The sequence below is a fragment of the Anoplopoma fimbria genome, chromosome 10 (genome assembly GCF_027596085.1).
Source record: "Anoplopoma fimbria isolate UVic2021 breed Golden Eagle Sablefish chromosome 10, Afim_UVic_2022, whole genome shotgun sequence".
Classification (NCBI taxonomy): domain Eukaryota; kingdom Metazoa; phylum Chordata; class Actinopteri; order Perciformes; family Anoplopomatidae; genus Anoplopoma; species Anoplopoma fimbria.
In genome coordinates this window covers 9,954,604-9,981,290 of record NC_072458.1, presented here as the reverse complement: position 1 = coordinate 9,981,290, position 26,687 = coordinate 9,954,604, and the positions used below count along the sequence as shown (strand labels likewise).

The following is a 26,687-nucleotide window of genomic DNA, read 5'->3' as shown; positions in this document are numbered from 1 at the left end:
CCAGAATTAGGGAGGAACAACTGCACATCTAAACACACAAGGTCTGATCAGACTTGCTAGAGCGGCCAGAACATCCTGTGCTGATCTATACTGTGGCTGAAATACAATACTTTGAAATACTTCCTGCTCGAAGACAGTGATGATGAAAAGTGGGATTCAGTGGTGCTACATATACTGAAGCAATGTACTTAAATACAGTTTTAAGGTACTTTTACTTTACCAGAGTATTTCAATGTCCTGCTACTTGTCTACCTTATACACCAAAGCCTTTTCAGATTGAGATAGATACCAACATATATAATACACTATCTTCACAAACCCTTGTCCCGTTTCAGATGTCAGTGTTGTTAGCAGTTTCACCAAAGAAACGTTTCCCTCCCAAACTTAAATAACTGTTTGAGGGGCCACTTTTCAGCAAAACAAGTATTTTTACCTTCGATTGTTTAAAGTTGGAGTGTAGGACTTTATATATAAAAGAGCAACATTAAGTAACATTTAAGCCCTTTCCTTTTAAGTTTGCACAATGATGATTAAGTCTTCACCCCACCAGGGAAAGCTCTCTGTATTTCCCAGTTTATCGAAGTTTGTTGTCTGGTGTCAGTGGGAATTTCAACTAAAGTGGTGCATTTTTATATAACGTATATAAAATTTGGACGTAGTCACAGTGGCGTCAGCCATTTGTTCATTGACAACCGTTTTGAAGTTTTAGGTTTGGCATTTTGTCCGTCTCCATCTTGTCTTTTTTGCAACCAGAAATGACCATATGTAGAGAGGCTGGAGCTGGGGAAGAGCAAGGCCTGCTAAGTTACCAGCTAATGCACGCTCTAACTAGCACCCTTGTTTAGCTAGGTGCATCTGTAATTCATGATAACCGATTAATTGCGAGGCTTTCTTGTTGCGAAAATAAAGACTAAAAACAAAATGTACTTACAGGAAAAAGAACAACCGACTCAAAAGTGTCTTTTAGTTTACTGCTCAACTCTGCTTTATGGTCTATTTTAACTCTTAAATATATTAAATGAACATCATGCTGTATTGAAGAAGACTTGAAAGTAGTGATTGAGACCATAAACTCGTGTTTACAATGTTAACTGAGGTAATAAATCAAGTGAGAAGTCATTTTCTCAAAGACTTCCATACAATCTGACTTCTTTATACAGCAAGACCATTAGAAAGAATGCACGTTTAATGCACTTACACATTGAGTTCACTTTTCAGACCCGGATGAATTTTCCCTCTGTGACATATTTGCAGGGGGAAGATAGCGTTCCTGGGGTTTGGGGAGATGTGGCGAGCTCACCTGCAGCCGCCAATGTCATAAGATTGCGTTGTCTGTGTTTGTGTAATTACTCTCACAGCCAAAGGGGAGAGACAAAAGTTCTTTGCTGAAGTTTAAGTACATTTTGTTACTAACAGTTCTGTACTTTTACTTTAACAGAATCTCGATTGAAAGACTTCTAATTTCTTTACCATCATCTTAATGTAGGATTTACATTTTGTTCTGAAACAGAGTAGTTCATTAAAGCAAATTAATGAGCAATGATTATTTGGACATTCAAATCTTATCAATTAAAAATCACATGTTGTGTTGCAGCTTCTCAAAATTTCCAATGCGATTTTTATTTTTTTATTTTTATTTTATTATAAATTGAATACCCCTGGGGTTTATTCGTTTTTTAAGTGAGGAAAAAATCCAAATCATTTTCATAACGTTTATGCATTTCATGGATTGAATGATTTATTGATTGTTCAAGTAGATACATTGTAAATGAAATTTACTGTTACGGGGAGCTTTTTCGTTTTTAAGATGGCACATATTAGCCTGTCAAGTTTCATCCTATTGTCGTTTTACGACCCTCCTAAGATGACTTACTTTTTCGTTTGCACACTGATCTCCAAAATTTGCCACAGTTAACTTCAAAAGTCCTCTTTTTTATTTTTTTGAGTTTGTCTCTAATTAAAACCGGTCCTGTTTATTTCTCTGCTCTACAAGCAAAGCTCTCCCTGTGGATCGGACAAAGCTCCCTGCAGCACCATGTTTTTTAAATTAAGATGGGGCATTTGAGATAAATCAGGATAACTCTGCAGTGTCACTGTTTCCTGTTCCAGTGCTCCACCACCAACTCTCTAGGACAAGAGAATATAGGTCAGGTATTTAAGAATTTATAACACATGAGAAGACAATATACTCTTTGAGGAACTAGCACTTTGGAGAGTGCCTGCCGCCATATGAGCGTTAGTTTGGAGGGCACTTTCACTTAGCTGCTTTCCATTTGTGTAAGACTTAAATAGATCGGTTTACACAATGAAGAACGGCTAAATCAGCTTCCACATTGTGTGGAATTTCAGGATTGCTGCTTTTAGTTCAAACTCTACAGTAATCTGTTGTTTACTTCTTTGTGCAAGCATTTTTATTTTGTGCTTGTGAAAATGAATACCAAATTGCATATCATTTTTTAAGTCTAGCCCGGTAATGAAATGCTTGAAGAATGTGTTGTACTGGGGTGTCAGAAAATGTGAAGCTCTCCCCGACACATTTCTTCTACCTGCAAGAGGTGTGACACAAGAGTCTTGGGGATTGTTGCGTCATGTGGGATGGTAAATCTCTTTTTAGACGGATTATATCATTTGTTAGTAAAGGCGCGTGGTTTGGTCTAACCCCCCCTTACACATTCATGTGTCCCATGCAGCTGTACTTGTGCTTGGAAATCCCAGCTAATCACTGAACGCATTGCTTTTAATTGTACTGATAAGCCCAGCAGTTTTATTACATACTTGACAAAGGCTCCTGGTGACGCAGCTTTGGATCGTTCAAGTCTTCAGCACAGTTGGAGTCATTTATAGTCTCAAGTACTGTTGCGTCATAACCGCTAATATTGCTGACTTCATGTCTGATGTTATATTTAGCTCTACACATATTGACTGAGGGCTGGGTTAAACTACAAAAGACCCGGTTTGTACTAAGTTAAAGGTGTTTAAGGCTGTTCTGATCGCCTACACTCGAAAGGAGAGAAAAAAGCCGGCTGTCATGGGACATATTTCAGGCAGACAGTCTCTCATGGGGGTGTTGGGTTGTACTCCGTTGTACACATGAAAAGTGACAAGTAGTGAAAAGGAAAAAAGGAAGTTTTCTCACCTCCCAGCAGCTGGTTATCCGGCGTCAGAAATGTGTGAGAGAAGCTATTTGGCAATCAGACAAGCAGTTCAGACGGAGTATACTGTGAAGGTAAATATGTTGCAAAATGTGAAAGCTTGCAGAATACGATGTGAGAACTTGTATATAATATTCACACACATGTGAGCTGAATTTGAAGAAGCAGATTAAATATTCACGATAGTGTAGGTTGATATTATATAATTACAATGACAGCTGCAAACTCATAACTCAATTTTTAAACTGTTTTTTACTTGGGTCCATTTTCCAGGGCAACCACTGCAAGCTTTAGAACCTGTCACTGCAACTTCACAATAGCGCCCTCTCGCATCACAAAGTGTCAGAGCCGAGCCCCTTGACGTCAGTTAGCGGCTGTAGCAACTTGAATTCAGCCAGCCGAACTGATTGGGGATCTGATCCTGGATCAGCAAACTCTCTGTTGCTACTGTTACAGCTTATGACCTCGGTGCTAGGTTTTGCTATCCGCTTTCTTCTTGGAAAAAACAGTCTTCTAGCGGAGAGGATGCGGGTTTCACAAGCTAGATAATTCTTGCTTTATATTTGGTCTGTTAAAGAATAAATAAATCAAATTCAATGCCCCATATCACTATTTTCCAAGCTTTACTAGCTGACATTTCGCGGGACCCGCGTGAGAGCTGTCTCCATGAGAACAAAGCAGTTGAGGCTTTGGCCCTATGGGAATGGGCGTGTTTTAGTCTAAATTCAGTTCGAAAAACGATTTGGATAGCAGAGCAAAAGAGTGCTACACCCCTGATTGCTCCACCCATATGAGTTCAGATTTCTGTTCTTCAAGCTCTCACATCAAGTCAACAAGCTTTCACGTTTTGCGACAAATTTACCTACACATAAACTGGCATCATAAAGCAGCACCACTTGGCATAGTCATCTGGCTGCGCATTTGGTTGGACTAGCAATTATCTTGTGGGACAATCATTTAAACACACATTGCAAGTACCATGTAACATGAGATGTGTAGCATAATGTTAATTATACTGTTTACTTTGAGTCTGTCTGGACAGAGGAGAAAATTATTGCTGCTGTGAATTTTCCAGAGTTGCCTCCAAGGAGTATAATTTGTTCATCGGCACCTGAAGCAACATACCCCATTTGTATAACAGGGTGCTATTTGAGAAGGTCCTTTTTGGATTTATTTGACAGTTTGCAGCGTAGTGACAGGTGGGACAGAAGGGGAAAGAGAACGGGTCATGCATCAAAAGCCTCAGGAACCAGTCCAGCACTTTTGTGGTTGTGTGGTGTGCGTCTTACCCACCAGGTCACCAGCATGCAGTGCTTTTTTTAGTCTGAATTCATGTCACTTTTGTGACATATTAGACTGGATATAAAAGGCTACATGTCCTTCGGGCCATAATGAAGAGCTAGGTTTCATTGAAACATGCGACAAAAGCATGTGTTTATGCATGTAGATACATACGCATATAGTCAAGAGCCAAGAACTGGACCCCGTGTCCAACCACAGCAGTCAGTGTTTACCCCCGTGGCAGAGGTTGTTCATTTCAATCCTCCCCTCTTGCCTCTCTGCGTCAAGCCTCCTCGATACGTCCTGCCCTGCTCTGCATGCCTGTGCACCCATTCAGAATAAACTAAAATCTGTCCCCGGGATCCGGCCCAGGAATAGAATTAGCAGATTAAACATGTTTACTCGAGTCGGCGGAATAGGATTACATTTTAGTCAGGCTAATCAGGAGTTGCTACGGGAAGGGGGGCGTCCTCCCAACCTTACTCAGCAGGATCGGGATTAAGATGATTGAAGATTCAGCGAATGTCATAGGAAGAGCGGTGTTCTGTAATCATCCCTTGGGTGGACCTACAGCCATCTTTGATGCGCCGTACTAAAGTGCTGCTGCCTGGAATTTAGAATGAGAGCTAAGCAGAAAATAAAAATAGATAATAAGAAGAGAAAAAAAGAGTAGCAGTGGGAACAGAGTTGTCCTGAAGCAATGTCACATATTAGAGTTATACTCTCGTCAACAGATTTGCATATCCTAACTTGTACCTGGAGAGAATTTGTCCAACAAATGTCAAGGGTTTACTCATTACAGTTCTTGTATCGCAATAATGTCACCTTGAGAGAAAAGAAGGGAAGGTTTAAGCCAAAAGAGTCTGCCGCTCTGGTGGATGAACATGACGGACTGTTTGTTTTCAAGCATCTCTAGTTTGTTTTTGCCATAATTGGCTGTAATGGACTCCACTTGCATTTGTAAGCATTTGTCACTTCTGTGTATGTTTTGTTTAACTCGGCACTCTATCAAAGAAGTGGACCTGAAACAATGTTTGGCAGACATTTTGACTTGTCACAGCAAGAAAAGCAAAAGTGTTAATACATTAATGATGAGTTCTCAGTTCTATTCAAGTGTCCCAGTCGAAACGGCTCAATGGAATTCTGCCATAATTAATTAGATTATTTGCACTTACTGGGAAATGTCAATATGTCTTAAATTGATTAAATAATGACTCAATTGACAGAAAGTCAATATGAAACTGAAGGCTAATCTCGATGGAAACGATGTTTTCACTCTTCTCTTGACTGGCTTTTACAAGCAAGTGGTTGGACACGTTTGATTGACAGATGTTTCATCCAATCGTCCATTAATCCAAGACCCTTTTTTTTTTAAAGTGCCTGACCTTTTCTAAACAGTTTCCAACGACGGTTTCTCAGATTGTTCTGTGTAACAAACCATCTGGCGGGTCAGGTTGGGACAAAGCAAGACATTTGAAGACCTCACATAGAGCTCTCGGAAGTTGAAAAAGACCAAATGATGAGTTGCTTTAATCAAGAAGGTAATCATTAGATTAGTCAATAGTTTTACCTTTTTCGTAACTGTGCTTATTAACTGTCTCTCAGAGAGTTTGCTGAAATGATACCACTCTCATGTTTGTCCCTTAAATATGAAGCTACAGCTAGCAGCCAGCGCTTATCACAAAGACTGGAAACAAGGGGATACAACTAGCGCCCCTTTAAACATGTGATGTGATCTTTGGTTTGTGCTAGTAGGTAGATTTAGTTTCCTTTGGACTGAGCCAGGCTACCTGTTTCCTCGTTTTTAGTCTTTATGCTAAGCTAAGCTAGCTGGCTGCTTGCTTTAGCTTCATATTTATTTTACAGACATTAGAGTGGCATCAAACTTCTTAACTAGCTCTCAAGAAAGCTGGTGAACTTATTTCCCAAATCATTATTTGAAAACTATTCCTCATTCTTCAAAGGAGACCAATAAAAGTGCTGATACTGTACCATAAACTGCAGAGGGGCCAGTTCAAGTAAGTTTGATGTGATTGGCACTGAGCAGAACTACATTTTTAGTACTCAAAAAAAAAAAGTTAGCTTACATAAGCATAGCCCAGCTACAGCCAAGTGGAGAAGATTTGTTCAATTTAAAAGTGGCGGTGTTGCAAATTGTAGTTATTTTCACATTCATGTCACACCTGCCCCTCTCATTCACTGTGTTAGAGTGTCACCTGTAGCCTCGGGATGCTCTGTGCTACAGCTCAATCAACTTGAATTGTAAGCCGTTTGCAATTTTTGGACTTGGCACACACTGAGCCAAAATCCCAGTGATTAAAAAAAGAGGAAAAGGTGCAGATTTTCCACATTTCGATCTGATGAATATGCAGATGAGCGAAGGCAAAAAATGATGAGAGGAGTGTGGAGTCGTGTTGCCTTTGTTTCATGCAAATGCTCTGCAGCGTCCGACCTACGTCTCAGACTTGTTTTTACTGGTTGACAGCGTGGGCCACCAGAACAAAATCATCCATACATATTATCTTTATCAACCTTCATGACGAATGAGCATGAGGCAAATTAAACTCTGGGGGAAGAGACAAATGTTGCAGAATCTCCCAGGCGTTTCATCGATCACTTCCCCGTTTTAAAGCACAGCCTTTTGTGCGCATCTCTTCTCCCTCACAAATGACGACCTCTGTGCTTTTTGTAAAATACACTGCAACATTTGGCCCCCTGTCGTGTCGAGTGCAAGAACTTGGCGGTGTGTCATGCCGCGGTCTCTGAAGGCCACGAGGTTCTCCGGACTCTGTTCCTGCCCACTGATTCAAGTCAGAGGCCGTTTGTGTATCAACGAGCGGGCAAAGATGGGTGGGAGTCAATTTCAGGGGTAGATGGTCGTTATGTAGCATGGTGAGAGTTGATGTCTTTATCTGTTAAAGTGGAACACACAGACAATAATAATGTTTTAAATACATGTTGGTTCTATGGGGAAATGTCGGCCAAGTGCAGACCAAAAACAATTACTTTTAATTGTACCATTACACGTTGGAGGGGTGGTTGCAGCAGAGCTAATTATTTCAGCATTACAAACTGACTCAGGACTTGAAGAAAAACAATGTGAAGGGTAAAATTAGCCCAGAGCTCATTACATTTGCAGCAAACATTAGGGAATGCTTGGTTCTTCTGTTGACTGCAAAAGAAAAAAGTGAGCCTATTCACAAATCGAGGGTTACGCAGTAAATGTGTCTTCACGTCATTCATATATTGAGTACATCATCTGTGATATTGAGACACTGAGGACTCGAATGTGTGACTCTGCGGGCAAAAGCTATGGCAAAGGCAGAGTTTACTGTGAAAAAACAAAACAGGATTCAGCAGCAGAATGGCAGCCAGAGGGAAAAAGGGCAAAGACGGGCAAAAGGTCACAACAAGTGAGGCGGGGAACGAGACGGCTGGATGGCTGAAGCTGAGGAGACAGTCTGGCAAGGAGAGGAGAGGGTGAATGAGAGCTGAATCCAAATTTCTGGACTTCACCTCACAGACTTAATGATCAATATAGATGGGATGATGTACTTTATTATGATTATGATGTACTAAGTATTATTTTCTTACTGTATCTGAAGACATGCACTTCTGAAAATTAGTCTGCAGTTGCTGCTTTAAAATCGGTAATGTAGACTTTGCCACAGGGTCAAAAGACCACACTGTCCCAGATAAATCCTAAACATCATCTGCAAGAGTTCCTAGTGCCCCAACAAAAGAAGTTTGTGTGTCTTATCTAAGATTTATAGATGCAACTCAGCTCTAAATTAAGACAATCTATTTTTGTTGCCTCCTCACCGTCCGCCTTTGAAGTATGTTAAAAGCTTTATGCCTGGGATGCATGCTTCACAGTGAGCGGCCTTTTATATTTAGCTCCCATGCGTTTGTCCTCCAAAGTGGGTCATTTCGCTCTGTCGTCGTCTCCCTGGCTCCGTCTCTCTAACTAATTTTTTGTCCGTCTTCCTCACAATCTATCCCTACAACTTTTTCTTCTTTCCATCCTCTCTCTTTTAATCCTGCCTCACTCTCTGCAGCTGAGTAATGTTCAGAGCCGAGCACATCTGCGCCTGCTTGACACAGGACCAACCAATCACAGCTGATGGAGCCCCGCGGGTCGGAGAGGGCAGTCTGTGAAGTTTGAGCACAGTTTACTTTTGATAGGATGTCAGGGTGAATTAAAGAGCACCACAGAGAGTCGAGCTGGCTGGAAAACTTGTTACATGACTTCACTTTGACAGTAAGCCGTGCAGTCAATCCCCTTTGTCTCAGCGGCAGACATATGAACAGATAAGCTAAAGTAATAAGCGCATAAGAGGAGTTACATGCCAAAAAATGGACACTGGTGCTTGCATGTTTTTTTGTGTTTTAAGCATCCAGTGATTGTGCAGGTTTTCCTTGAATCATCACTGCTCTCAGTCAGTTCTGACTATAGTGAAATTCTGGTGCAGGCTTTTGTATGCATCAATGAGTGCACTTAAGCCAGTAAGCTCAAAAGGACCTTTACAAGAATTCCTCCAGATGTCATGTCCTGTTAGTAATGGCTCATTACATGTGTATTACCCGGCTATGCTTATGCAACAGCGAGTTTAACGCTTGTTGCACAAACCTGCTAGGCTTTCAACCAAGATGAAGCTAACAGTTAAAAGTCTGGGTAAAAGTCAAATCTGAGATTTATTATTTTAAACACATTATACATGTTAGAAAGAAAATGGTTGAAAATGTGTGAAAAGATTGAAATATATTGTACTGAGTTATGGAGCTAGACCCTTGTTTTTACCTTTTTTGTGCTGAGGAAAAAAAAAAAAATCTAAACAATTAAATGCAGGACTATTTTTTTACAGGGGGGGGGTAAAATCATGGCTCGATTTCAGCATTTCAGAGCAGAGAAAACTTTTTCTCACAACTGAAACCTAATTTTTTATATGCCGATCATTAAAATGTAACTGGGTGGATAATAACTTTTTTTTTTGTGGTATGAAAAACAGACACTTATTTTTGCGCTTGCTCCTCCCCTCCCTCACATTTAAAAAAAACTCTTCCTCCGGAGCTTCAGCTCCGTCTCTCTCATTTGTTGTTTGAGGGCCAAACTAGCCAGAAGGAGTTTTACGTCGCTTCCGTAACAGTATGACCTCATAAAGTTACGGAAGTGAAGGAGAGAATTCAATCGAACCGTTTCAGGCAGCTCAGGAGCAGTGTGTCTGAGGGGGATGGTAACTCCTTTTAGGCCTGGACTTCAGGTTTTACACTCTACAGAACTTTTACATGTACAAAAATATATATATAACACACTAAAGAAGAGGGAAAAAGTGGAAAAGCATAATAGGGCCACTTTAACTTTAAATAAAGAAACAGAAAATAAGCTTAAGCCAACCAATTGACATTTAACTAAAGGCCGTTTTATCTTTTAGCCAACTAATCAAGCGCTCAAACAATTCATTCAAGATTCTGTTTTTAAATCCAGCGACATCAGAGTCGACCACAGTGAATAATACCTGAGATCACCAACGCCTCTTGGATAGACCCGCAGCGCCGGCTCATGAATTTTAAAAGCCATAAATGGCAGGTCTATTAATGACCCGTGGATCCATCAGGGTAACGGATGCCCTACTTATTTCAGTGTTTGAAGCAGAGACACCTAAACCTTGTGAGGCTTAAAGTGGAATACCTAGATGGCTTATATAATCATGCGCTCTCTTTCCTCTGACAGCAGCGACACCCATTCTGTCTGACACTCAAACTCAGATCTAAGTAGACTGCAGATTGCTGCAACACGTTGTTGGGACACTGCCACGACATGAAAGCATTTACATTTTACGTAGCCTTCCTCTAGGGGCACAACATAACTTTTATTAGTTTAATTCTGCCATTTGTGTCTGCAGCTCCATTTAAACTCAAGGACAGCAGAGGCTACTGCTGCAGGTGCCACTGAGCAGCACTATTAACTCTTTATTGCTCCAATGAAGCTGCTCATTAGCTGATACAAGAAGGGTGTAAATGGCAGCTTCAGGTGGGAATAAAAACAACTGCTTTTGTGCTAAAAAGACCTGCATCTGCACAGCAGAATAGTGTAGCTCTAATTGGCATTTGTGACACAAAAATTTGATAATGATGCTTGGTATCTTTTCTTTTTTTTTTAGGATAAATATATCAACTGAGGATAATTTTCCAAATTTTAAAGGAACTGTGCCTATAAATTGGTGTCAAATAAGCAATATTTCTTATTTAAATTAAGAAGTATCTCAAAGAATAAGAAAACTAGATTACAAATGCCATCGTTTGTTTTTTTATGTAAATGTTCTTGCTGTTACGGTCTAAGAGTGTGCTTTTTTTGAGACTCAAACTTAAGGCACTTTCACAAGCCATAACCTGTTTGTCTAGTCCGAATTACTGTGAAATTGATACTTTTGATTTGATTTCTATTTTTTCTCATTTCTCAATGGACAAATTAAAGTGACCAAATAAAAAGCAATATATTCGCTTTTTATCATATCGAGAGCTGCCACTTATATGCAGTTAAACACGGACTGAAATATTGTAAAGTGAACATTTTTTCACTTTGACTCACTACTGTGTGCACCAATCCCTTCTTCTTCAGTTTAGCGCAAAATATTTGTAGATGTCACTGTTTTTGTTGACTTTATTAAGTATATTCTGTATGTTCCCCTCGGCCCAGATGTCAAGCAGACTTCTGCTGAAGTCCTAGTCCGTCCTCTCCCACTCGTGTTAACCTGTTGTTTAATCCAATCTCAACAAATCCCCGTGCAGGTACCTTGCGTTTTGATAATTTCCTGCACTGGGGCCAGATTATCTTCTCACTGCAGTCAAACCGCTCTAGGGATTTCTTTGAAACGGAGACCACCTCTCACCAGCGGTCTCAGACCGGCTGCTTTGCTTCACACCTGAGCCAAATTGAACCGCACAAGAGTTTGAACGAAAAGGACAAATTGTTGGCTTGAGAGACTTTCCTTCTAAAGAGCTTTGAAAAAGAATAATCAAGAGCGCAGAGATCATGGATACACATCTGTCTCCTGAATTTAATCTTCAAAAGCTGCATCCCAAAACGCCCTATACTGCAGCTCTCCCTGTCTCTTTCCGCCCTTCAAAGATATTCTAATTAGTACTTTGGTAACCGTGTAACAAGGATCTGACTGTGTCTTCTGTCCCCCACTGATGGAGATTCTCTTTGCAAGGTCCTCGGGGTAGACAGCTGAGCAGACGCACTCTCATCACAAATATAGTTCTAATTTTGGAGAGAGCGGGGGACGGACTCCGATGACACCCCATGTAGATCTGCTAGGTTTGAGCAGGCTGGCTGAGAATCGGTAACGAAGGCACCGTCGGGGAGGCAATTTTTTACAGCATCTTTGTCCGTGTCTGTCCACGGTGTACATGTGCAAGTAAATCATTGTGAATATGTGGTATATTTTCAGGTCTTGCACAATACAGCGAAGGCCACACGTGTCTTTGTCTTAGATAAGACAAAGATGTGCAGGATACCAGGGTCCAAAGGGCAAATGTGTAGAATGACGGAGCCCCATACATGGTCTGGACTTCAGCCCAAATGTGAATAACATGTACCCTATATAAGGAGGTGTGAAAGCCCGAAAGGCAGGACTCTCACATTCGACTCGAGACCTCCGGGCGCTCTAGACGTCCGTCATGACATGTGTTGCTTGTTTGTAATAAACTTTATTATACCAGCAAGAACAGTGTCCGCGGAGCATCCTTTCTCATCACTTCAACAGCACTGTCGCATGAAAGATACGACAGATGCATGCATAAGCGTCTGCGAGCTGATTGGAGCGAGATGACAGATGGAGAGAGCTGACCGGCTCGGTGAAAAATCAAAGTGCGATCCACACATTCATTCCCGTGAAACCGCTTATTTATTTTGAGTGTTGGGACTAATTTCAGATTCAGCTCCAAGGCACTGTTAACATATAAAGAGAGAAGCAGCTGCGCGGTTGACTGAAATGTCAATTTACTGAGATCCTGCCAGTTTTGGTGCCATTCACATTCAAAAAGAGTGTCAGCTGGAACAGTTTTGGTTTCAGGGAACTTATGCGCCCACGTGCTTACATGCCCATTAGCGGATTGTGATTAGCTTCACCTCTCTGCTAAACGTCGCTGGAAGTGAGGCAAAAGAACAAAGGCGTCACGGCTGCAGTGCAGAGTTGGTACAGTCTCGGCAGTCATCTGGCCTGGCTTACTCTGACTGCTCTCCTGAAGGCTTGGTTTCTGGGTCACACAGTTGATTCTATTCACAAACAATTCATTCTGCTCCACTTTGAGAGTCAGCCAGAGAGAAAGAGATAACTATGAGCCTGAGCGCCCACACAGAGCCAACTTCACTTTTGATTATGGACCCACTAGTGGTTTCACTTTGAACCTGCTCGCGCTGTGAAATACAGGCTCAGGAGGTAGAGCAGAAAAAACAGCACTTGGCTTACTCCCACTTCTACGGTTTGAAACATGCATTTTATTCGAGCTGGGTTTTTGCAATTCTATATTATAGTCTCATAGTGCTCATTAAAAAGAATATTATATTATTGAAACTTTACAGCTCACAGCTAACATTTTCTAAGTACTGGAGCAAACGTAAATGGCAGGCTGCAACCATGTTACACAACTAATAGTGAGCAGTCTGCAGGTCCTTAAAATGTCCTAAATACTCGATGCAATCACATTAAACCAGTAATGACTTAAATATGAACTTATGATATCTTAGTATTGACAGTGTTGACATGTTCAACAATAAGGGATTAGTTTGGTTACGTTTGATGTTCTGTGGTCAGTGGTGGAAAGTAACCAAGTACTTTTACTCTAGTACAACTGATGTTACATGAATACCAAGTCTATGCCAAAATTTCTGAAAATTTGAAGCTACTCTACCGCTCCGTTTTGACCATGTATCGGGGCTCAGGGCTTGAGACTGACGCATACCATCATCCCGGGGACGATAAAAAAATGTCACGCGATAATGCAACATTACCTACGTTTCCATTACAATTGTAATTCAAATTTAAAGCAAACTTTTGGAATGTCTTGAAAAAATAAATACTAGTGAGGCACATTTCCATCAACTGATCTGGAGCGAATATACTTGATTAATAGTAGCCACTATAGGCTACGTAAGGCTGTAATCTGCCAGTAAACTGAGTAGAAATAGTAGAGGTCTTCAGCTATAGAGGAAGTTTTATCGAATGTTGCCGTTTCCATACAGCTTTTCTAATGCGATACAAAAGTGCATAAAAAGTAAGAGGAGAGCAAGTTAGCATTAGCATTTAGCAGCCTTTTAGCTGTTAGCAGCTGGTGGGGAGCACAGTCCTGTTGAGCCAAATAAAGCTAACAGCTAATGTGAACAGAGGTTGCATATTATGATGGGTTCAAGGTCTATTCAATAAACATGAGTAATGGGGCAGAAGTTTATCATAATGTCATTATGGTATGTTCGAATGTAATCTTGTTAAATTTAGTCTTTGGCGAGAAACTTGAGGCAGATAATTAAGGATTATTGATAAATTTGCACAAAAACAATATGCGAACGCTAATAAAGGAGTGTTTGTTTGAGTACATAGGATTTATTAAAAATAAAATTGTTGTATGAAATTGGAAAGCTGGTTGAGCAGCACTCATCTGGTCCAGAACCCATGCGTAATATTACAAGATATAAATGATTAAGCATATCCTGATTTCGTGGGGAACACAATGTTCTCATCTGCTGGTATTTCTCTAACAGTCTGGTTGGTAATGGCTCCTTGTTCCAAAACCATGTCCAGTAATTAAGAGAGACAGAGTCATGTTAGAATAATCCAGTTCTTTATTATTCTTCCTCTCAGTAATGGGAATGCATTTGGCTGTGCAGGGATGGCGCTATTCTCTAACACCTCCATTCATTTTCTTCCCTTTGTTTCCTCCCTGTTTAACTGAATATCATTGAGAGAGAAAAAAAAAAAAGGAGGCAGACATCCTCCATCATCCTCCTTCGTCCCTCGCTTTGGTTTGCGCTGCGCATGTCAAGGAGGAGAGAGGGAAGAATGTAATGGTGCTATATATAGCAACTGTTGCCGTTTAAAAAAAAAGAAGAAAAATCTGTATCTCATAGCCCCCTACACACCCAATCCCTCCTCCCTTTTTTAAAGGATTGAGAGAAATGCAACTGTCCTTCCTCCTCTGTGTGCCTCCACTTTCCCTAACCCCATCATAATCTTGTCATCCATCCATCTATGCCAGTGCCATTGTTTAGATGCCCTCAGCTGAGGATGTATAATTAATTTCTCCTCAGGAGTTGTTGCACACCATTCATGAATTAAGTCGGGGAGAGGGGAAAGAGTGAGCTCTGAAGAGATGAGGGAGGAATAAAGAGGCAGTGAGAGGGAGCAACGCTTCGTGCTACGCATCTCAAGTTGGCTTTGTTTAAAACATGGCCCGCTCATGTATATTCGCTCTATGTTTTGCAATGGGGGGCATCTCAAGACCTCTGTTTCTTATCGGGGATAAAAACAGCAGGTCTGCATCTGTGCCGTGTTTGTGATATGACTTAAAATAGTGATAAGTGATCCTCAGTTAAAGATAAGATAAGATAAGATAAGATAAGATAATCCTTTATTAGTCCCGCAGCGGGGAAATTTACAGGATTACAGCAGCAAAGAGGATAGTGCAAAACAAGAGACATAGTAAGTAAAAATAAAATAAAAAACACAAGATCAAAATAAGTATTATAAATAAGCAAATGAGCAATAAAAACAGTAAACCTGTTGGTCATTGTTATTCTGTATTATTCTTATTAATACTCTGGGGAAAACAAACCCTCAGGATGTGCTGTCATCAATTCTGGATATCCTTTCCACTTCACTGAGAAAAGAACATAAGAAATCTTGTATATTAGTGGAAGAAGTATTCAGATCGTTAACTTGAGTAAAAGTACCAGTCAAACACCATTACAAGTAAAAGTCCTGCATTCAAAGGTATTCATTTAAAAAGGCTCATTGTGCATACAATTGTTTTTCAGTGGTCGAGGTGGAGCTAGTTTTACAGTAACTACTTTATATACAGTTTAGGTAGGTTAGTCCTTTAGTCCAGTGGTTTCCATCATAGGGGTCTGGTCCCGTGCAATGGGTCATAGGATAAAGAGGGGTCAAGAGTGGTTTCTTGAATTTTTACTTTTTTTGTGAATATTTCTTCGATGGAATTCTGATAACTGACACCAATGCCCAAGTGAAATACTCTTGCATTCTTTCTAATGACCATCAGGGGGCGACTCCTCTGGTTGCAAAAAGAAGTCTGATTGTATAGAAGTCTATGAGGAAATGACCCTACTTCTCCATTTGATATATTACCTTAGTAAACATTGTAAACATGAGTTAATGGTCACACTTGCTAGTTTCAAGTCACCTTCAATACAGCATGATGTTAATTTAGTAAACCCTAAAGCAGGGTGTGCTTTAAGGTCTATTTGGTCCTCTGCTTCCTTGCAATTGACAGGTTGCTACCACAGCGTTGTCCGGTCTGGAAGTTCTCTGGGTTTTTCGTCTAACAGCTCTATCCCTTTTTATAGTGAGTTTTCAGTTCATAGACGTTAATTGTAACCTTCTCGTTTCTCCTTAAATATCTTTATCAGTGTTTGGTTGTGCTTAGCGTAACCCTCTTGTGTCACCTGTGGTTGCAAAAATACAAGATGGCGACGGCCAAAATGCCGAATTGAGGCTTCAAAACCGCAGTCCAAAAACCAATGGGTGACGCCATGGCGACTACGTCCACCTCTGTCTATCTTGAGCTGAAAAGTAACAAGTAACTTTACTTGTTTATTAAAAAGTATGATATTTCCCTTTTAGGAAATACTACAGTTAAGTACAAGTACCTTAACATTGTATTTAAGTACTGTATTTAAGTAAATGTCCACCGTTGTATTTGTGTTTTTTTCACAGTCCAACAGCTAGAATTCAAACAATCGACCAGAAACCTGTGCGGGTTTCAGAGCACAGTGGGAACATTTTCAACACCTGAGAGGACTGTGTGATTTTAGGTCCTGAGGGAGGACCTTTGTCTGAGAGGTTTTGCTTTGCCTTGGGGCGCATTCGTTCACTGAATCATCAGTTCCTTCTTTTGTTTCCGAGATGTGCGGCATGTCATCGGAGGACGAGGAGGAGGAGGAGGAGGAGGACGATACCACCTACGGCGGTTTACACCCTCCTGCTCCCGTTATATGGGAAGACAGCACAGACGTTGTTGTTGTTGTCCTCTTGTTCCAATCTTTCTGAGCTGTGTCAGAGTTGTAATTGCTGGCTGACAGTGGCCTGACAGAAGTCGGCCTAATTGGCTGTTTTCCGATGCTTGCTGGGCGTCCCAGCAAACAGACTGAAATTATTGTTTGGCCAATACATGGCCGTCATCTTTATTTTTTCTTCCCAGCAAACACAAATTTGTCCATCGGGGACATTGAAACATTAATTTATTGTAAGCATTTATACAAGTCACTGCCTGTAATAGCGTTTGCCTCCAACCTCACTTTCGTGCGTCGTTACAGACCATTAATGTCTGTCAGTGTGTCTTGCTCCGTGTATGCGTTAGTGGTTCTCCTGCAGATCTTGCACTGTATTTTCAAGTTTATTCTCGCTCTCTTGAGACCAGTCAGAATGCGCGTCCTTTTGAAAAACGACCTTTAATCCCCAGCTGCAGCAGAAGCAGCCGCGGCAGCTTTCAGGTGTGATGAAAACAGTCTTTGGCTCCACATAAATAGAGCCGCCTATGTTTTCTAGAACAAGTGGGCAGATTGCAGGATGACAAACGTCCTATTTCAGTGACACCTCACAACCCACTGCTCGCTGTCGCTTCTGAGCTGGCATCAGTGTCTGATGAGACTAAAATAGAGCCTGAGTCTGACGCTTCACATGAAGAAACAAACTAAAAATAATCACCTCATGGAGGAAATGGCAAAGTATTGTGATACAAGTTTGTGAGAAGGGATATAAGCCTTCTGCTGATGTGAGACTATTGTCCTTCATCTCCTTCATCTCAGGTCTATAGAATAGAGACTCCACTTAAAAATAATCACTCCTATTTAGATGGGAATTGTTTCAGTGGATTTCAATCTCTATTTTCAAGTTTCCCGCATAAGATTTCAACTTAACTGCCAATTTGTTGCAACAAGTTAGCGTTTTACAAGGATTTAAAGCTGTAAAACTGTTGATCTCTCCTTAAGGCCCAGTTGTTGTTTTTGCTTTACTGCTGCAATTTTTCTGAATTCTACAAAACACACGGTAGGAATCTCTTTCCCCAAATAGATGCTTCTTTCTGGCTGAAGATGAAACCCGTTTGTTGTGTTGCTCAGGTATCAATTATGGGTTACGATGGCTGCAAAACTTCTCCCTTGTGTAGTGTGACTGGTTGAAAATTGCAATCTAACAAACAAAGTGTATTTATTTTTTATTTGTGAATTTTTTCAACACCTTACATGGTATGTGTTTATACTGAAAAATGAGTTTTATCTTTTTATTATTATTGCTGGTGTCATTTGATGGTCAGATACATTGAGTTCTAGTAGACAACTGTACAACACACTGGTATTATTGTAGTATTTAGACTCAGATTCAATGGCGACCCATCCTCTATTATCTGCTGCCATCTAGTGGACTTTTAGCAGTATAGCATTCAACCTGGTGTGATTCCACATGCTCACAGATGGATGTATATCATTAGTAGACCTTGCAGCATTTACTCATAAATCATCTTTATTAAGAAATATTTTTTAAATGAAGGTTTTAAGCACTTCATGGTGCTATTTTGGAGGCTGGGAGTACTGACATTATTAAAAAATGTCAGCATTTCTACAGTTAACATTTGAGTTTAACAATTTTAGTACAATACTTCTAGATACATAAATGGTAGTAAGTGTTAATTAAGTATACTATCTGAAAATAAACTTGAGTGTGCTTTTCTACCCTTATCCACCGCTCATTCTGTCATTTAATTGACCTTCTTGCCCACACAGCTGTTCACTGCAACCTGAGCCAGAATGGCATCGACCACCAGATGTGTCCGGAGGACATGACGTCACAGCTGGAGGAAGATGAGGAGTCGGTGGACGCCGGGACCGTGCTGCTGGACGATGACAGCCCGAGCTACCAGGACGTCAGCCCGCCCATGTACCAGCGCCGCCCGCCGCCACACCGCTCCGTCTCCGAGTCTGAGCTGTCACGGGTAAGAGTTGGTCTGAAAGCACCGAACGCAGGAAAAACTGATGGTTTTAATCCAGAGAGCGTGGACATCAGCTTCATGCCAGTGCAGTCCACACTCATTAGAAATGATTTATGGTCTTTAGATTCCAAGTGCAGACTGCTCTACTCTAGATAATTGCCAATAAAAATCAGCACTTCAGTTTAAGGAAATCGCTGTCTAAGGCGATGATGTGTAAACAAGTTTTTATTAAAGCATCTTCCAAATTATTCTGGTTTCAGTGTCCCTCTGCAGTATTAGTTACCAGTTACTTTCCCAATTAGATTATTAATACAAAATATAATCAATAAATACATTATGATGTATTATTACAGATTAAGTACCGCAGCAGGGTATAAAGTAGTTTACCTTTGCTCCAACCTTACCAGCTGAAACATTAATGCATCCAGAGGTATAATCAATTTGTATAACATTTTATTCTGAGGCGGGTTGTTCTGCATTATAAGTACTTATACTTTTGTTAGGTGATAAGTTAGATCACAGATAGAAGACTTTTGTGCTACTATTTCAATTGTGAATGCAGGACATTAACTTGTATTTCTACATTGTTGTATTGGTACTTTTACTTAAGGAAATAATCTCATTACTTTTCTTACAACTGTTTGAGTTAGACAACAGAAACAGTCACTTGTTGCCGATGCATTGTCACTGAAGCAGTCATTTACCACTGTAAGTTACAGAATAGCCTAAACTTCCCAATTGTATTTATTCTTCCAAAATAATAAAAAATGGTGGTCATTTGTGAAAGTTATCTCGCTGAAAAAGACATGTAAGTGTCATAAACTTTTGTTTACCATAGAGCTTATATTCTGCAATAATCCAAAACCCAATGTATAAATCCCATTGGCTTTTTGTTGAGGAAACAGATGCGATGCTGACATTAGCATTTAGTTCTAAACACTGTTGTTGTCAGATTACAGTCAAAAACATCCGGCTTGCCTCACATAAAACAAATCAACCACCCACTTAATAATGGTACCCTTTGTTCCCCCACATGTACCTCTTCAGTAAAGACAGTTTATTTAACATGGAATGAGAAAGGAAAAGGGAAGCTGTTGTTTCAGCTCTCCTGCTGTTTTTCTGATAAAAAAGATCAAAGGATCCATCATCAGCAATGCAGAATTAATTCCTTACTTCCTCTCTAGAAATAGATCGTGTGGTTGGGACAGTGGGAGGAGACGGGACTGACACACACACACACACACACACACACACACACACACACACACACACACACACACACACACACACACACACACACACACTCTTACATCCTCTTTCCTCTGTGTGAAATCTGTGATAATCAGCTGTCAATCAAAGCAAGTGTAAGAACTTTGAGTCAGACATAGTCCTCTGTGTAAACACCAGACAGACAGCCAGGCCTCAGTTCAATTAGTGCAAACAAACAAATACAACACACACACACACACACACACACACACACACACACACACACACACACACACACACACACACACGCACACACGCACACAAACACTTGGAGATTCTCTGTATTGTGCTGTTCCTGTAAGTTAATATGTGGCGATCCTGTGTCGGTTTCTTTAACGCACCATCTGCGCTTTCTGTTTTTTTTGCAGGTATCATCATGTAATTTCATATCACGGCATCTCTCCGTTTAAAGCTGAATTGCATTAGAGACCTGGAGGGGAAGTACTGCATTAGCTGAAATGAGTTAACTGACTGCGCTTTCAGTCTCTGTGTTGTGTCTCTGGATTGCAGTTAATAAGTATGAGTTTTTCTCTTTGGGGGGAAATTCAAAAGATCAAGTACAGAAAGGCTATAATTACATTGAACGGCAATCTATTCTATCATGCAACACAGCTAAGGCCCACGTAGTATTTATTAATACGTTGAGCTTGATTAAGAGCAAGGATGAGGAGGCTTGCAGTATTGGACTTATTAACTTTACTGTTTACAGTTATAATCACAGTGAAACAACAGTGAAAGTGTTTACAGTCTCAGTAACGTCATGTATATCCAATTGAAAGGGAATACCGTGTGTGATATGAGATCTTCATCATGTCCTCCACATTTGATTGGCTCGCTCAAAAGTGGACAACGTTTTTGCGACCTGAATAAACCAAGGTGCTCAAGATATAAAAAGTATCAAACTACAGGGATTTAAATATCAAACAAAATTCTGGCATATACAACAATTGTAACTAACATAGGAACATATGAGCTAATTTCTGTAAAGTACCAGCAGTCATACAGATGTTACAAGGGCTGAGTATCGATCCTAGCGCAAATATAATACCTGAGTTTGATACCTTACTTTGAGAAAAGTCAACTTTTTTTTTACAAAATAGTGAAAGTAAACTACAGTCTAAGATTGCGAAAATGTTGTTTCTAATCAGGAACTATTGTCATTGTACATGCACAACAAGATTCTGTGTCCGCTACTAAGCTCAATAGGAGCAAGAAAATATGAAAATATCAGGTATAAATAGAAGTATAAATACTAAGTATAATATGAATAAATATAAATAGAAGTAAGTAAAAAAAGGCTAATTCTTGTTTTGAATCAGGAATTAAAGATGGCAGAACTCTAGCAACGATTGTAATGTAAATTAGAAAACATCTTGCCATGGGATCTCACCATCCACAGGGCCAAATAGGGACAGTGGTGTAAATTAGGAGGGGGGGCAACGAACCCTTACCCACTTCCTACCACTGTCTCGATTTATAATCTCGCATATCTGTGAGTCCTGTCTCATACATTTGCCACTTTAATCTCAGAGAATAACCACATTTTCTCATAGTTTTTTGCTCTGAAAACTATAACTTTCCCAAATCCTTAAATATTTTCTCTTATATATAATACAGTGCCCGTAAAACTCCGTCGTATGAGGAGAGATACGTCGTATTGCTTGAGTTTCGACCTCTTCACCAGAACTAGAAGTATATGACGTAGAACCAGAGTGGCCTATCTGATCAAACAAACAAATATAGAACACGTTTGATATCAGCAAAGACTAAAGAAGCATTATGGTTTGATACCCAAAAAGAAAATTTCCTCGGCTTACTGATGGGAAACTCAACATCTTGTCAGGACTGTTGACTAAGAGAAGGTACTCTAATGTCAAAATATATGCTGATGATAGTGTTGTTATTGGAAAATCAAAGACATTACTGCCCATTCTTCTGGTTTTCATGTAGAGCATAAGTACCCATGACACATCAATTGGCTCTGAATGATTATGAATATTGCATAACAAATCTAGACCTCATTACGTACCCGTTGAAAAGCACACTCTGTATAGGTCATTTCAGTTCACATCAGCAGTGTTCGTTTTCAAATATTGGATCAAAGCTGAATTCTGCCCTTGTCTGGGTTTTTAATGGAGCCAAGGTTCAGCCGTAGACTCAAACGCGAGGCATAAAAACAGCTGTTTAGACTCAGTGGACGGCTGTAACATCCGTAGCAAATCATCTCATCTCAGTCGTAATCAATATCAAGCCCAAGGTGAATATATCTTGTTTGGTGTTAACACGCCCTGCAGTGCTTTATGGACCCTGCCGAATCCCAAGGTCGAGGGACAGCGAAGGGGCCGCTTTCTCTGAGGTGCTAAGTAAAGTTTGCAAACAGTGGGCCTCTTGACGAAGGCCTATTAATGTAACCAGCACAGCGTGTTATTCTCCGTCAGCCATCCACAGCTCTCTGGACACACACAAACACACAAACACACACACACACACACACACACACACACACACACACACACACACACACACACACACACACACACACACACACACACACACACACACAAATGAACGCAACTCATCTCCATCACCCATTCCTGTATGTAACGGATTAATTAATACGGGGAATTTTCATCTCCTGCCAGCTCTGGCCGAGAGGAACGGAGCTAGGCAGGGAAGAGAGTGAAGAAGAGAGAGAGAGAGAAAGAGAGAGAGAGAGAGAGAGCATGCCAGAGCTGTTAATTAGCTGCATAGTGGAGATAGGGCCAGACGACCCTGGGCTCCGTGTCTCAAACAGCCGTTCACTCAGTCAACATGACACTAATGGCAGTGGCCTTCCTCCTCCTCCTCCTCTGACAGTGACACTCAAAGAGCGGTTGCAGTGTCCAGCTGGAACACTAGAGGGCAGTATATAACAGTGTTATAACAGTCGAATGCAGCCTTGAGGTTTCCATGGTATTCTTAATTATTATTTTTTTTAAATAAATGGAGTAATGTAAGCAGAGTCAGAATTTATATGAAATGGATTTACATACTGACAAGAGAGAGTAGAATGTATGAATCAGACATGATGTTTTAGCATAGTTAAGCTTCCATTTATAACTGGATTTCCAATGACACAATAACCGTAATGTAGAATATGTTTTCAGAGGAGAAGTTATAATTATAGTAAAACACTAGTCCTTATCTGCTAATAACTACATTGTATATAAAAGATAAAAACAATGGTCATACATCTGTCATAGATATGGTGTTTTGGTTAGGCGCCCATGCAAATAATGAAAGTTTAGAGTGTTAAAGAGCTTGGATCATTATGATGGAAGTATTTGATGTCCATTCCCATGCTTTATTATGTCTCATAAGTTGCTGCATAAATTCTACGGTTGAAACCATTTGTAATACAAATATTGTGCTAAATGTAAAAGAAATTACCACTTGAGAAATTTTCTAAAAATTATCAAAAATAAGACACCATAGAAACATATAAATGCTGTGATTTGGTTTCAAAAACATTTGAGATAGTACATTTTCAATTATTATCCTAGAGGTTACAAAAAGGTCATTTTATAGAGTGATGTCAAGTACAAAAACATGGTCTCACTATGTGAAATGGTTACTATGGGGACTAACATCATCACACAATAATACAATAACAACAAAACCATATTAAAGGAGAATGGCAAACAGTTTGTGTGTATTTTTAGATTGTTTTATCTCTGTATCAGTAGAAGAAATTCCTATTCCCCTGCATTTTTATAGCGATTCACAAGTCTGGAAACATTCTCCGCTCCCAGCTTGTATTTAACAAAGGCTTTAGAATAAAATGTATTATTAGGAATGGTTGTAACTACGTAGTAACACTGTATTTATCCAGTGTTTTCATCAGGGAAATTATCTTTAACTAAAGTGAGAAAAGAAGTTCTCACTTTTAATGAAAATTGAGCTGAATTGTCCCTGTTTATTTCTATTAAATTATGGAAATAAGATGAGACATCTAAAAGAAAAAAGTCAGATTTACTTATCTTTTACTTAATACTTAATCTCATCATGCTCACCTCTCTTCTCTTTGAAAAGAAATGTCTTAACAGCAATGTTCAAAATATCTAGTTCACAAACTGTTATCAAACAGGGTCCAACATGCCTCATAAAAGAAGCGTTACATTTCAATAAATGGAGCTTTATATGTAGAAAAAGAACAATCTTTTCCAGATATACTTCACACTCTGACATCTCATGTATTTCCGATTGGGACTGCATTGTCTTGAACACAGCCGTGTGTTTCATCCCCAACAAACAATATTTCTGCTAATGACAGCTGTAATGGTTCCCATAAACAGCAGCAGTTTTTGTGCTGTCAAAGAGGAATTGATTGTTTTTTTGTTTGCCCTTGTACGCACTTGTTCAATAAATGATACGCCCTCTTCTTTTGTCCGAGGAAATAATCCAGGGTCGGGGGTTCAGTTGTGGTTATTTCTGGGGAAGTAAACATAATTATGAAAGCTGTGTGACAATATAAGGTCTTTCTGGCCGGTTTAATACGAAATACAGTGCAATTATGTGCTAATTGCCGCTGTAGTTAAGACTTTTAATTGAGTGTGCAGCCATTTGACCCGGCAATCAGCCCAGGAATCTTGGAGACAAAATGATGGGGAGGGGTTGTAGCAGCTCTCCTTAACAACTTGCATTCAACAACTGTTTTCAACACAGCTGCCAAACTCACTCCGGCAGTCACATGACGTTTTTGTCGCTGGAGCGCTTTAAATCCCCAGCTCCCCCCTTTTGTATTCCTGCACTGCCTCCACAAAGGGGCCATGTGATTGCCTCTTGATTAATTTAGCGGAGTGCATTCATATTGGATCTTTAAATGCTTATCAGTGTTAGCGTGATTACATGCTTCATTATGTTAGTAATAGTTCTCCGCTGTGTGGATGTTTATTCCAGACTTTTTTTTTTTTTTTTTTTTTTTTTTCACGTTTGGGTTGTGCCCCCCCCCCCCCCAACTCCCTAAGGCTTTATTCCTCGTCTTTTTAATTTCTGAGGTTGTCCTTGCTCTGTTGCTAAGGTAACGATGAAGAATACTGGTAGCTGCACTGGGCTTTCAGTTATCAATTAAAGCCAAGGACAGCAATGCGCTACATGCACGTTGGCACACGTGGTGATTGGATGCTTTCTTTGCCTGGGCTGCACATGTGGATATATATTTATATGTGTGTGTGTGTGTGTGTGTGTGTGTGTGTGTGTGTGTGTGTGTGTGTGTGTGTGTGTGTGTGTGTGTGTGTGTGTTTGTGTGTGTGTGCCAGTTCCTCAGACGTATCCCACTTAGAAATAAAGCAGGCTTCTTCTCTCACCCCTGCGCTGTCACTCAAATCTCTAATTGGCCCGGAGTCTCTTGAACGCAGCTCTTTGAGCGGGATTGTACTCATGTTTTCATCCCTCTGCTGTTTTCTCTCAACCCTTTTGGCTCTGCTGGCCGACCGGCTGGCTAGCTGGCAGGCAGGAAAGGCACCGGCTCACCTATTGTGGCCCTGACTCCGGGAACACCACGCCACGGGCTAAATCAGTGCAGAATGTAAAACACAGACGGCCATTGACTCACAAATGGATTCATGGAAAAATTGAGAGAGCCTCCTGTGTCAAATTCTGGCGTGCTACATTCCAGTGCAGTAGCTTTTTTTTTTTCTCTCTACTCTCTGCCCTCATCTGTCAGTCTAGGCGTCCTCCACACTCCTAGCATCCTCTCTTCCTTTTTTCCCCCAGCTACTTACCCACTACTCTCCCAAACTCCCCTTTCCTCTCATACACACTCCTCTCTTACTCTTACTCTATTCGTTTGTCCCCCCCCCCTCCCCCCTCTCCTGTAGCCCCAGGCACCTAGTCAGGGTTAATGAGCATTATGTTGAGATGTGTTTAATGGTTAATGTGGTTCTCTTCCTGCGATGCCATCCCCCCCCCCCCGGATTAACCCAACCATGCGGGCTACCGAGCAATCATGTGAAGAGTGGCCGGCGGCCTCGCCTACCTGCACGCTTTGACTGTCAAAACCAGCCGAAAACCAGCATGTACATCTCGCCCGAATTTTCCCTTTTTTCTCTCTGGGACGCTAGATATAGTGAGTGAGTGGGAAGGAGCTGTGGAGAGCCAGAGAGAAGGAGAGAGTGAGGTGGTGCCATATAATAAGAAACAGGTGAGAGAAAGAGAGGGAGGGATATGGGAAAGATGAGAGCCTCCAGTATGTGGGGAGAGGAAGTGCGAAAGACAGTGTGATAGATCTGACAGGGACCGAGCGAGATCGAATACGGGGGAAAGATGAGAGATTGGGGAGGGGGGGGTGGGGGGCAGGTAAAGCAGAGGATACGCTGCCAGTACCTGTTATTCCGCTCTCTTCCGGGCGGAGAAGAGAAGGGCTTCCATTGTTATGCCACACCACACGGCAGCCTAGAGAGCAGGCTGAAGTGGAGGGGAGTGGATGTGAAATTTTAATCACCTCTCTCTGTTTGTAATTTTTAGTAGCCCCCTCGATCAAAATCCGAAAGCATCGCCAGCACTTTCAAGAGCAATCCTCTGGCAGGCTGCTGAGCTGCCCGCTGTCCAAGTATTCTGACTACAATGTTGCAACAAGAGTAGTGCGATACAGATACGTGCATTTTGTAGTATTTTATGTTGTTATTTTATTTTTGTGCCTGGATGCACAATGTTTTTGAGTTCAAGAATTGATATGCTAATTATGCCAATTTCATACAAATGTCTACAAGAATAAAATGATGAATT

At 40.7% G+C, this 26,687-nt stretch overlaps 1 protein-coding gene across 1 annotated transcript in view; it reads left to right on the top strand.

The window, feature by feature from the left end:
* Positions 1-26,687, top strand: part of samd12 (sterile alpha motif domain containing 12) — a 59,483-nt gene that overhangs the window by 2,377 nt on the left and 30,419 nt on the right. Inside the window, exon 2 of the mRNA XM_054606572.1 lies at positions 18,448-18,656. Coding sequence (XP_054462547.1) covers positions 18,448-18,656 — 209 coding nt within the window. The remainder of the gene's footprint in view (positions 1-18,447; positions 18,657-26,687) is intronic.